Below are 13222 nucleotides of genomic sequence, written 5' to 3'. Positions count from 1 at the left end.
CTTATAATATAACTATAAGGATTTATTATTACTACTAACTATTTTTTACTAACTTTATATCCTTTAAATACTAGGCTAAAGTAGTTATTTACTTATATAATTCCTTATTATTTTTCTTTTACTAAGAACACTAGACTAGCTTTTTATTTATTACTAAAATAAAGTAAAAATCTAGCTTTAACTTAGTTAACTTATATCTTATATAAATCTAGCTAATATTAACCTATTTTTACTTTTTAGTAGGTAACCTTACTTTTTACTACTTATACTTTAGCTTTTACTAAAAGTATAGGTTTAGCTTATTAAGTAGCCTTTTTTTAGTAAAAATAATTATAATAAGATAAGCTATATTATATTCTTTAGCTTACTATAAAGAAATACTATAATCTTTAGATTAAAGATCTACTAGTATAAATTAAAAAAAGATATCTCTTAAAGATACTACTAGAGGTATACCTTTTATTTACTAAAAGCTACTAAATTAAGTATCTTAGTAAAGATCTTATAGTAGTATAAGATACTAAGCTTAGTTAAAATAGTATAGTCTAAACTATATTCTCTAATAAGGTCTAGGAATAGTCTTTTAATAAAAGGTGTTATCTTCTATATTAGCTAGTATTACTTTCTAATTAACACTAGACACTTTAAGAAAAGTATTATCTAAAGTTTACTAAGAAGCTTAAAGTAAGTACCTATATACTCTTAGCTTCTAAGGACTTTATTCTTAGGATAAGCTTACCTAAAGTATAACTTCTAGTTACTAATTATATCTTATATAATATTAATAAGTTAATATAAGTAACTAAGACTATTTAGAAGATAGCCTTTAATATTATTATTATTTAACTTTATACTAAAGGTAATATAAACACTAAAGTTCTAGTATTTTTAGATAAAGTAATAAGCCTACTATACTCTTAAAAGTAAATATATTATATAAAGGTACTAGAGGATTAGGTATTAGTTAATAAACTCTTTATAAAGCTTTATTTAAGCTTCCTTAAAGGTATACTTAGTCTTAGTAAAAATAATAAGCTTCTATATTATAAGGACCTTATAATATATATAAAAGGAGGTATCTACTAGTATATTAATATAAGCCTAGTCCTTATTACTAAGCTAGGCTATTACTTATATTATTTACTAATAGGCCTTATTATTAAACTTACTACTATTACTACTATAAGTAAAGTCCTTAAGCTACTTTTACTTAGCCTTAAGTATAATATTAAAGTTAATATAGTAAATATAAAGTTATTACTAGGCCCCTAGGAACTACTTATTTAATATAGCCTTTATTTACTTATTATAGTCTATAATAATAATAGTAAAGTAATAAACTAAGTATTAGTCTATAAGTTAGTAAATACTTACTAAAAAAAACTAAAAACCTTTTAGCCTTTTATTATTAATAAGGCTAAATATAGTATTATAAATAGATCTAAAGTAAATTTATTTAGTAGCCTAGAAAAGTAGAAGTTTAAAGTAATTAGTGTTATAGGTGTTATTAAAACTAATTACTTTAGGAAATTACTTCTATATTTAGAGATAGTAAAAAAAGGTCTAGATAAGGCTTATAAGGTAGTCTAGCTTATTATTTACTTACTTTACTATATATAGGATATCTTATATATTAAATAGCTTAATTAAAGCTATAGTTAGTAAATAGCTATTTAGCTTTTTTTAAGTTATATAAGCTTTAGTATTATAAATATCTTATTAAGTAAATAAAGTATCTAAGAACTACTCTTAAATAATAGTATATATATTATATACCTAGATATTAACTTATTAGCTTATTATATTAATTATATTTATTATAGGCTAAGTAAGCCTATAATTAAAAAGATATATAGAGGCTTTAAGGCTAAGACTATAGTTATACTAACTATACTAGGTTTATAGATAATAATATAATAGCTATTTACTTTTCTCTTAGGCTTTTATAATAACTTACTATTAATAACTATATTTCTAAGTTATATACTATTATATATTATTACTCTTTAGTAGTTTAAGGTTACTAAACTAATTATATTAAAGGTTATATTACTTAAGATAACTATAGACTTTCTTTTTACTATACTTTATAATACTAAATCTATTAGCTTTTATAAAGATATTAACTTAATTAACAAAGGTATAAAAGGTTTATTTTAGATTACTAAGTATTAGTAGGTTTATAATATTAGATATAAAAGAAGAAAAGTATTAGTTACTTAAGGTATAGTATAAGGCTATAGTTTAAAAAACACTTTACTTTAAGAGAAAAATTATTATTAAAGTAGTAAATAAGGTAGTAAATTAGCTTAAAAACCTTATTAGTTTTATTATTAATAAGTATACTTTTATTATTAAAGAAGTACTATTATTAGTTATTAATTAGGCCTAATAACTTATTAAATAAGGTTAAAGATACTATTAAACTACTATATAGTAAAATAAAGAGGTTACTAAGACTATTTATTATAAAAGAAAAGGCTATACTCTAAAAAAGGCTAAAGAAGAATAGTCTACTAAGTTTTTATTATCCCCTTAGAGAAATATTAAGTAAAGTAAAGTATTAGCTTTATACTAAGGTAATATAGTTTATAGTATAAAAAAGGTTATATATCTTATAGTAAGCTTAATAAAAGCTTAGCTAGAAAGTTATACTACCTCTTAGGATTACTAGCTCTATAGAACTAGTTAACACTAAGATAACTACTTTTAGAAGAAAAAGATAATAGTAAGTAGCTAGATAATAGTAGTAGGTTATAATTAGTTACTAGTTACTTTCTTAAGATATAACCTATAGTAAAGGGGTAAGTAAATTATATATTATACCTTAGACTATATTATAAAGCTATTATAAGTAAATAGTATAAATAAAACTAAGGTTAAATAAATTAACCTTATTATAAAGAAGAATAGGAAAAGAAAAGCTACCTTCTATAGGTCTAGTAGAATTTAGTTATACTAATAATTTTTTTTTAAACTAATTAGAAGTATAAATAGTAGTATATCTATAAGGCTAGTATATCTATATTAATTCCTAGTATATTCTAATTAATTACTATAAAGATATTATAGTTACTTATAGAGAGATATACTTTATATATAATCTACTAGACCTATATAGACCTATTAAAAGTTACTTTCTTAGAAGTACTTTACCTCTAAGAGTATTAATATATTAACAAAGTTAACAAGGTTAAAGTTAAGGTAATAATATAATATAGTCTAGGGTATAGCCTAGGGTACTTTTAACAAGGTTACTTAACTTAGGTAAAATAAGTTAAAACTAGATCTACTAAATCTATAATAAGCTATAGTTTTAGAACTACTAATAACTATATAACTATAACTATTATAAAAGATTAATATATATATAATATAAAGTTAATATATACTATTATAGAAAGGTCTAGTAAGTGTTATTTATTATATATAGAAGAGAAAAGCCTACTAGAACTAGTTTTTATTCTCGAAGTCTTCTAAAAATAATATATTTATACTTATCCTTTTATCTACTAATTTACCTATTTCTTCTCTTAACTACTTAACCTTTCTTATTATAGTTAGTTATAATATATATATATAGTAAGTAGCCTATTATAGTAAGTAGCCTACTTCCTTTTACTTTTCTACCTTTTCTATAAGTTAATTAAGCTATAATATACAAAATTAATTAAAACTACTTATTACTATCTTCTTTATTATTATCTTTAACTACTTTATAGGTTTATATATTATATCTAGTCTTTTTATAATTAATTACTATATTATTATATATATAGTTTATTACCCTCTATATAACCTTTCTTTTAGGACGTTCTTTTACTTTTAGCTTTAATACTTTCTTTTTTTCCTTATAGTGCCTCTACTTTAGTTATATTAAGTAACCCTCTAAGATATTATTAGGTCTTTTTAGCCTTCTAGTGTTTACTAAGTACTTTTATCTTTATATAAAGTTTATAGTTCTTTACCTTAATAATAGTAAGTTAATATACTAACTTACTAATACTTTTTAACTATAAGTTAATTACCTTATATATTAGTGTTAGTAAACTTCTTTAATACTCTTTAATCTTTTTTTTAATAAGGTAAAGCTTTATATACCCTCTAGTGCTATTATTAGTGTCTTTAGGTCTTATAAGCTTAAGCTAGTTAGATATAAGTTTACTAGTATTAGTGTCTTTAGCTTAAAATCTAGGTAAAAAATAATAACTTTAGGATTAAAAGGTATAGAACTAGCTTACTAGAAACCTACTTATATATTTATTTTACTTATTAAAGTAAAGAATACTACTTTAAAGGTAAAAAGAAAGTTATTCTTAGTTATATATATAATTTATATTTATATTATTTTCTTAATCTTTATACTATATAAGTGTTTTAAAGGGCTAAAATAGCTAATATTAAGAGGCTAAAGCTTATATAATAAGTAAAGAGGTATATAGAAAGTAATAATCTTTTTTTTTATAGTAGTTATTAAATTTAGTTAATTTATAGCTATTATAGCTATCTAGAATTAAAAGGTAATAAATACCTTTTATATAAGACTTTATATACTAGTTAAAATAATTTAACTAATCTAGGCTAATCTTATTTATTATTTATTTATTTTTACTTAAGTAAATATACTAATTAGCTAAGAATTAGCTATTTTAGTACTAAGAGAGAAGATAATATTTATCTTTTATAATAATATATAAAAATATTACCTAGCTATCTATATATATACCTTAAATAATAAAAACCTATTTATAATTACTAGGCTACTTTATATAAGGCCTTCTATATTAGTTAAAAGTTATAATAACCTTTATATATAATAGTATTTTTATTAAGAACTTAGTCTTATAAAAATTATAGATATTATAATCCTATATCTTATACTTTATAATTATATTTTATATAAGTATAAACTAGCCTTATATAATTATAAGATCTCTAGCTAAGGCCCTCTAATAGTTAATCTAATATTAAAATTATATTTTTAATTATAGTTATTATTATATAAAGTGCTTTACTTATTAAAGTCTAATATATATTATATTATATTTATTTAGGAGTTAGTTAGCTATATCTTATATATTTTCTTATTATAAAGGAAATCTTTAATTAATTAGGTTAATAACTCTCTTAAGAATTACCTTCTCTTTTACTTTTGTTATCCTTATTAATATTAGATATATCTTGTCTTATATAACGCGTCTAGTGTATTAGTAATAAAGTAAACTTTAAGAGACCTTAAGAATAGTAGCTATCTTTTATATAGATATTTTTAGGTCTTTTTTAATAGCTTAGATAGTAAAGATAATATAGCTTTTAATTAAAGAGGATTATATATTTATATATAGAGAAATATTAGTATAAAGATTAAAAACATAAAAAGTAGAAGGAAGTAGGCTACTTACTATAATAGGCTACTTACTATATATATATATTATATTATAGTTATATTATATATATACTACTTAAAAGTCTATTTTATATCTTATAAAGTACTAAGCTAGCTTTATAAAGACAAGTATAATAGGCTAAAGTAAAATATTAATATTAAATTATTAATATAACTACTTAAAGTAAGTCTTTTATATTAAAAGGTTAGTAATACTAGAATATACCTTTAAACTATATTTATTAAGTATATATATAAAATATACTTATAAACTATAACTAAAACTATAACTATAATTTATCTTTATAAACTATAACTTTACTTAGAAACTATAACTAAAACTATAAATTATATATATTTAGTATACTTAACCTAAAAACTATAGTATAGTTTATACTTATAAACTATAACCTATATATATATATTAAGTATACTTATAAACTATACTTATAATCTATCCTTATAAACTATAATTATAACTATAACTATTATTTATTTATATAAACTATAACTATACTTATAAACTATAATAAGAACTATAAACTATAAATATAAAGTATAGTTATAAACTAGAATATATATATTTATATATAAAATATACTTATAAACTATAATTATAAACTATAATTATAATTATAACTATATTTTAGAGTTATAAACTATTACTATAGTTTATAATATATATATATAGTAAGTTATATATTATAGTAAGTTATATATATCTATCTTATTTTTACTATCTTTATCTTTAAACTAACTTTACTTTATATATAATAATAAAATCCTCTCCTTATAAAACCTAGATTATCTTTACACTTATAGCTATCTAAAAAGACCTAAAACTCTCTATACAAAAAGTAGCCTTTATCTACTAGGTACCTAAATCTATACTTTATAACTAATACACTAGCTAAAAAGTATAATATAAAATATATTTAAAATTAATAAAAATAACTATATCTAAAGAGGAGGTAATTCTTAAAAAGGTTATTAACCTAATTAATTAAAGGTTTCTTTTATAATAAGAAGATATATAAGATATAGCTAATTAACTCTTAAATAAATATAATATAATATATATTAGACCTTAATAAGCAGAGAACTTTATATAATAATAACCTTAATTAAAAATATAATTTTAATATTAAATTAACTATTAGAGAGCCTTAGCTAAAGATCTTATAATTATATAAGGCTAGTTTATACTTATATAAAATATAATTATAAAGTATAAGATATAGAATTATAATATTTATAATTTTAATAAGACTAGGTTCTTAATAAAATACTATTATATATAAAGGTTATTATAACTTTTAACTAATATAAAAGGCTTTATATAAAGTAGCCTAGTAATTATAAATAGGTTTTTATTATTTAAGGTATACATATAGATAGCTAGGTAATATCTCTATATATTATTATAAAAGGTAAATATTACCTCTTCTTTTAGTATTAAAAAGCTACTTCTTAGCTAATTAGTGTATTTACTTAAGTAAAAATAAATAAATAATAAATAAGATTAGCCTAAATTAGCTAAAGTACTTTAATTAGTATATAAAGTCTTATATAAAGGGTACTTATTATTTTTTAATCCTAGATAACTATAATAGCTATAAATTAACTAAATTTAATAACTACTATAAAAAGAAAAGATTATTACTTTATATATACCTTTTTACTTATTATATAAGCTTTAGCCTCTTAATATTAGCTATTTTAGCCCTTTAAAGTACTTATATAGTAAAAGAATTAAGAAAATAATATAGATATAAATTATATATATTACTAAAGATAACTTTTTTTACCTTTAAAGTAGTATTCTTTACTTTAATAAGTAAAATAAATATATAAGTAGGTTTCTAGTAAACTAGTTCTATACCTTTTAATCCTAAAGTTATTATTTTTTACCTAGATTTTAAGCTAAAGACACTAATACTAGTAAACTTATATTTAACTAGCTTAAGCTTATAAGACCTAAAGACACTAATAATAGTACTAGAGAGTATATAAAGCTTTATCTTATTAAAAAAAAGGATTAGGGACTATTAAGGAAGTTTACTAATACTAATATATAAGGTAATTAACTTATAGTTAAAGAGTATTAGTAAGTTAGTATATTAACTTACTATTATTAAGGTAGAGAACTATTAACTTTATATAGGGATAAAGGTACTTAGTAAGTACTAGAGGGCTAAAAAGACCTAACTATATCTTAGAGGGTTACTTAATATAGCTAAAGTAGAGGTACTATAAAGAGAAAAGGAAGTAGTTAAAGCTAGAGGTAAAGAAATATCCTAAAAGGGGGGTTATATAGAGAGTAGTAAACTACTTATATAATAATATAGTAATTATAGAAAGACTAGACATAATATATAAACCTATAAGGTAGTTTAAGATAGTAATAAAGAATAAAGTACTATATAGTTTTAATTAATTTTATATAATATAGTTAAATTAACTTATTAAAATAATAGAAGGGTAAGTAGATATATATAACTTACTATAATATATAACTTACTATATATATACGTTATTATATTACTAATATTATTTTAAATACTTTTATAGTAATAATATTAGAAGTCTTAGTATTAGTAACTAGGTAACTAAAAGTAAATAATAATATAACTACTTTTATATAGATATATAAAGAAATAATAGTATTAGTATTAATAAAATATTTTTTTAATATATAAATATATATATAAACCTACTAATATATTTTTACTTAATGTATATATATAGTAAGTAAGCTAATATAGTAAGTAAGCTACTTCCTTATTGTACCTTAAAGGGTACTTTTTTACCTTTTTCTTAAAAATCTAAATCTTGTCTAAAATAGATAGAACTATATATATAGGTGCTAATAAGGGTTAAAAAGTAAAAAAAGATATTTAAGAAATTATTGTCTAATCCTAGCCTTATATCTTGACCTTAACCTTTATTAGTAGATATAATAAGAAAAAAACAGAGTTAAGGTAGGATAATAATTTCTATAGTATTATTTCTTAGAATCTAACCCTTATTGTTAGATAATAAAGAAAACTAGATCTTTTTTAGTTATATATTTGTTTTTTAATAAATAGTTAGAAAATAGGTATTTTCTATGCAATAAGGAAGTAGCTTACTTGCTATATTAGCTTACTTGCTATATATGTACGTTATATATTATTAGACTACTATATAGATATATATAAAAAGAATTAATCTTGTATTTTTCCTTTGTATTTTATATAATATATAAAACATAATACATGTATTTATATTTATATTATATTATATATAGGAAAAAATATAAATATAAATATATAGATTATATTATATTAGAAAAAAAGTATAAATACATATACTTATATTATATCACATTTATATTATATTTTTTAATACTCTAAAAGAAAGTAATATTTATTAGCTAATTAATTACTAAGTTAACTATAGTAAATACTATAATAATAATTAACCTATAGATAGTTATTTAATATAATAACTAAGAAATAATTAGCCTAGTTATAAAGAAAATTATTTAACTATAGATAAAGCTATACTATATAAATATTTACTATTACTAGTTACACTAAGAAATAGTAAATAAAAAGATTAAAGTAGTCTATACCTTATTAGCTAAGATAACAATAAATAAATTAATAAAGGCACTACTAAAGTAGAAATAGGCTATATTTATTAAGTAATTAGGCCTTATAGACTAACTTAATTAGATATTATATAATTATAAAGAAGAGCTTATTAGTAAGTAATTATTACTTATAAGGAAAAGGGTAATTAATAAGTAGTTAATAATAATAATAAAGTTAAATAGTAAGAATTAAAGTAATTATAACTATAGTAAAAGAATATTTACTAACTAGTATAGCCTTAACTAAGATAATTAAATATTTATTATTATACTAAGTAAAAAAGTAAAGTTATAAATATTCTATATATCTAAACTATATATATATTACTAACTATTTTACTATAAATAACTTAATAACTATATAACTTTTATAGTTAGTAATTTTACTATTATATTTACTTTAATTAAGGCTATAAAATAATACTAGAAATAACTAGAAAAGTTAATATATAATTATTTAAAATAGTAAAACTTTAACTTACTAAGGAATAAACTATATTAGTAAGGAGGTTTAGGGAAATAATAACTCTAAAACTATTATACTTTACACCTTATAATCTATATTTAGTAAAATAAAGAGACTAACTTATTAACTACTACTTATACTATATTTTAATACTATTATAGCTTTAAGTAATTACTATATTTTATACTAATATAGCTTTAGGTAAATATATAACTAACTAATTAATAAAGATAATAGGCTTTATAAATATAACTATTATTAAGTCTTTTTACTTTTACCTAGGATTAAACCTAAGAGCTCTAGTATAAGTTACTATTTTATACTATATTATTAAAAAAAAGTAATACTACTTAACTATATATACTTTAGTTTTAGTTTTCTATTTAATAAGTAATTAATACTTATATAGTAAATAAAAGTAGTTAAAGTTAAAGTTTTTAAGTAGTAACTAGAACTAATTAGCTATAAATTAGTAAATTAAATTTATAAATAGCTTTAATCTAAGAGAGTATATTAAAGTATAGTAATTAGCTCTATATAAAAGTAAGTTAAATATTACTATTATTAGATAAATAGATTTCCTTACTTAAAAGTAGTAATTTAGATAATAAATATATTAGTTAAAGGCTATAAATTTAAGGTAGTAATTATAGTAAATTTACTAATAAATACACTATTAATATACGCCTAATTGACCAGGGATATTGTTGTAATTGACCGCCGTATCTACGCACTTCAACACCTTAAATGAGGGGTTTTCAGACTTTTTGGAGGGCACTGTACCTACCCCGGAAAATCCTGTCAGGGCAAAGTTAGTGGGGCTGCGGGAGTCGCCTTCTGCCGAGCCGCCCCCAAAAAGCCCCGGAAACCGCATTTCCGATCCTGCCCTTTGTTTCCTGACCTTTTTATCGTTCGATTTTCGTTCAATGGGTACCGCTCGAATGAGTAGTTCGTAAGCAATAGTTCCAAGAACCGAAACAAACTGCAAGTGCGGAGAATCTGGCATTGTTTACGTCTGCATAGAATATGGCTTCTCCAGATTCCCCCAACTCTCGTGCAGAACCGAGATCCGGGTCTCTCAGGTCCCGAGTTCCGCCCACCCCCAAGCCACGGACAACTCGCGGAAATTACATTTCCAAAGCTTGGTAAGACTAGCTTGGCAAATTAAGCATCATTGCTACTAACACTGACATTATATCGGCCTGCAGTTTTGAGTGCAGGAAGAGAAAGAGCAAGTGCACTGGGAAGAGTCCATGTTTACACTGCGCGCGTCAGGCCTTGACCTGTAAGGCTCTGCAATTCCATTCATCCTGACCATTGTTTGACAACACAAGGCGTTTACCCTGATGCGAAGAAAGCTCGGAAGGATCGAGCAAGTAATGCGTGAGTTGAGTCTTTATCTAAGGGCTCTGATACTAGCGTTACTTATGGATCTAGTGAGGCCGATGCCCAAACCCTTCAAACTCTGAGAGATCAAGTAGCTTCTCTACAAGGAGGATTGGAATTGTTGCGTCGGCAATCTCAGCAATCCTCGGAAACGCAGCCAAATTCGTTGCGATCAGAGATCCCATTAACGTTTGAACAAGCCTCTTCTATTCCTTCAAACACCAGGCCGGTAACTCCGGCGCTCTGTCCGAACCCAGCTGTTACCGATGTGGGATCCTCCACTGAAGAGGCCAGCTGCCAGCCATCAGCCAGTTATACCTTCAACATCAGTCTTGCTCGTACTCATCTCCGCGCACGAGGTATTGGAACCACCGACGCGGACCTCGGTGGGATGCCTGCATCTGGTAACCCAACTCGGCCGCCTTCTCCTTCGATACAGGCTGCCTTTGGTTTAGATTCTGGGTCAATAGATCCTCTGTGGCTCATCAATGAGGAAGAGGCCGTGCGATTATTCAACGTTTACGAAGAAGAAATAGGGATACAGTATCCCTTCCTGGATATTCAACGGCTCATCACACAGGTGCGGAATCTTCATTGTGCAATGAACAAAGGTTCACGACTTGGTTTCGCCTTTGCTGCAATTCCAGGTCCGACTGTAATCGATCCCCAAGACCTGAGTTTGGTCAAGATGGTGTTGTCTACGGCCTTGACCGTCGAAGCGGGGGGCTCCAGCCAACTTGGAAAATCTCTATTTCTCAATGTGAAAACGTCGGCGAGCAACGAGTTATGGGAATCAGCGAGCGTTAAGACCACGATGTTGTTCACCTTACTGGTACTCACCCTTTATGCAAGCGGTATATACTGTTGAGCTTACCGACTTTAAACAGGCCATCTACAGCTTCATGACAGGCGATGATCTGCAAGCTTGGAGGCTTGTGGGCATCGTTGCGCGGTGGTGCTTGGAGATGGGCCTCCATCAGTCCGCAGCCATAAACAAAACATTCAAAGAAGCTACAGAACGCAAGATGGTGATGAGACTCTTTTGGTGCGTCTACACACTGGATCGCAGGTGGGGGTTTGGGGCAGGTCTACCATTTGTTATACATGGTTTCGATATAGACCAGCAATTACCTGAACCAGTGAGTCTACCACACGACCATTGATTGCATTGATACGCGGTATTCCGGGAGCTAAGAGTTTCTTACAGGATCGAGATGTTCCTTATCTAAAGGCCATGGTTGAGTATAGCCGTATCGGCGATAAGGTATGGGCAACATCATATAACTCTGCTCGAGCGACCGGTCCCACTCGTGATGACGAAGTCTCGTATCTCCTTTACAGGATAGATCAGTGGTTTGAAGATCTTCCGGAAGATCTCAGATTCTGCCCACATCAGCAAACAACCAGTCCAGCACCAGTATCTCGTGGACTTCGGCGACTCCAACTTCTGCTTCATTTAAGGGCCAACCAAATGAAGATCCTCCTCCTACAGCCGTTCCTCCATTCAACATCCAGCCTCCAGGTCAACCGATCTAAAGTTCGATTGCTCGTCAATCTTGCCAAAGATACCATTCAAAGACTGAACTCTCTCAATCAGTCTACTGATATCTATCAAAACCAGCAGATGTGCTTCAATCACTTTTTGGTTTCTGCACTCGGGGTTATCTTCTTGGTTATTGCACTCGCACCAACGGAACATGCCGCACTCGTCCGCGATGAGTTCCACATGGCACTGGACCTGATCCGTGGTCTTAGCGCCAGATCATACGTATCAAGTAGGCTTTGGAGGAGGATCAGCGACTTGCGGCTTGCCTGGAGGAGGCTGGGACTGAACGCTCCCCATTCCAGAGGAAGCAGGGAAGCTAGCGCGCAGTTTCACGCACTCGCAACGCCCTTGACATCTGCCAGCAATACCAATATCTCGCCAAAGAATGGGCAAACAGATATCGATGATACCTTTCGGGGCTCAGAGATGGTTGAATGGCCCCAAAACCAAGAAGAACCTTTCACGGAGGCTCAAATGACGCAAGAGCTGAACGGCTTTTTCGCTTCGATGGACAACGAAATGGGCTACAGCACTTCATTAACAGGTCTTGCTTTTGGGGAAGAAGGTCCTGATTCTGCCCAAAGCCCGCGGGATGATGATATTTTGCACAACCTGAACACTTCTGCAATTGATGTTTCGCATTTGTTTGTAGATATGCTATAGTCATAAGCGCAAGGCAGGCTAAGATCCCCATGTCATTGATGTGCCGGATAGAGAGGAACTATATAACACTCCAACCTATGAGCTGTTTGAGTCCTAGGCTGCAGGTAACGAGGCCGTTTTAACAGGGGTCTCATCTAA

General features: G+C 26.2%; 1 protein-coding gene across 1 annotated transcript; it reads left to right on the top strand.

Moving 5' to 3' along the window:
• Positions 1 to 10415: 10415 nt before the first annotated feature.
• On the top strand, positions 10416 to 13084 carry LY79DRAFT_591584 (fungal-specific transcription factor domain-containing protein; the record flags this gene model as incomplete). Its single annotated transcript, XM_060561297.1, has 7 exons — positions 10416 to 10441; positions 10513 to 10634; positions 10705 to 10774; positions 10844 to 10865; positions 10895 to 11707; positions 11745 to 12014; positions 12083 to 13084. 7 exons carry the CDS (start codon positions 10416 to 10418, stop codon positions 13082 to 13084), a joined length of 2325 nt encoding a protein of 774 aa, XP_060412410.1.
• Positions 13085 to 13222: the final 138 nt, after the last annotated feature.

The sequence above is a fragment of the Colletotrichum navitas genome (genome assembly GCF_030913465.1).
Source record: "Colletotrichum navitas strain CBS 125086 chromosome Unknown LY79scaffold_45, whole genome shotgun sequence".
NCBI classification, from domain to species: Eukaryota; Fungi; Ascomycota; class Sordariomycetes; order Glomerellales; family Glomerellaceae; genus Colletotrichum; species Colletotrichum navitas.
This window is presented reverse-complemented; position numbering and strand designations above follow the sequence as displayed.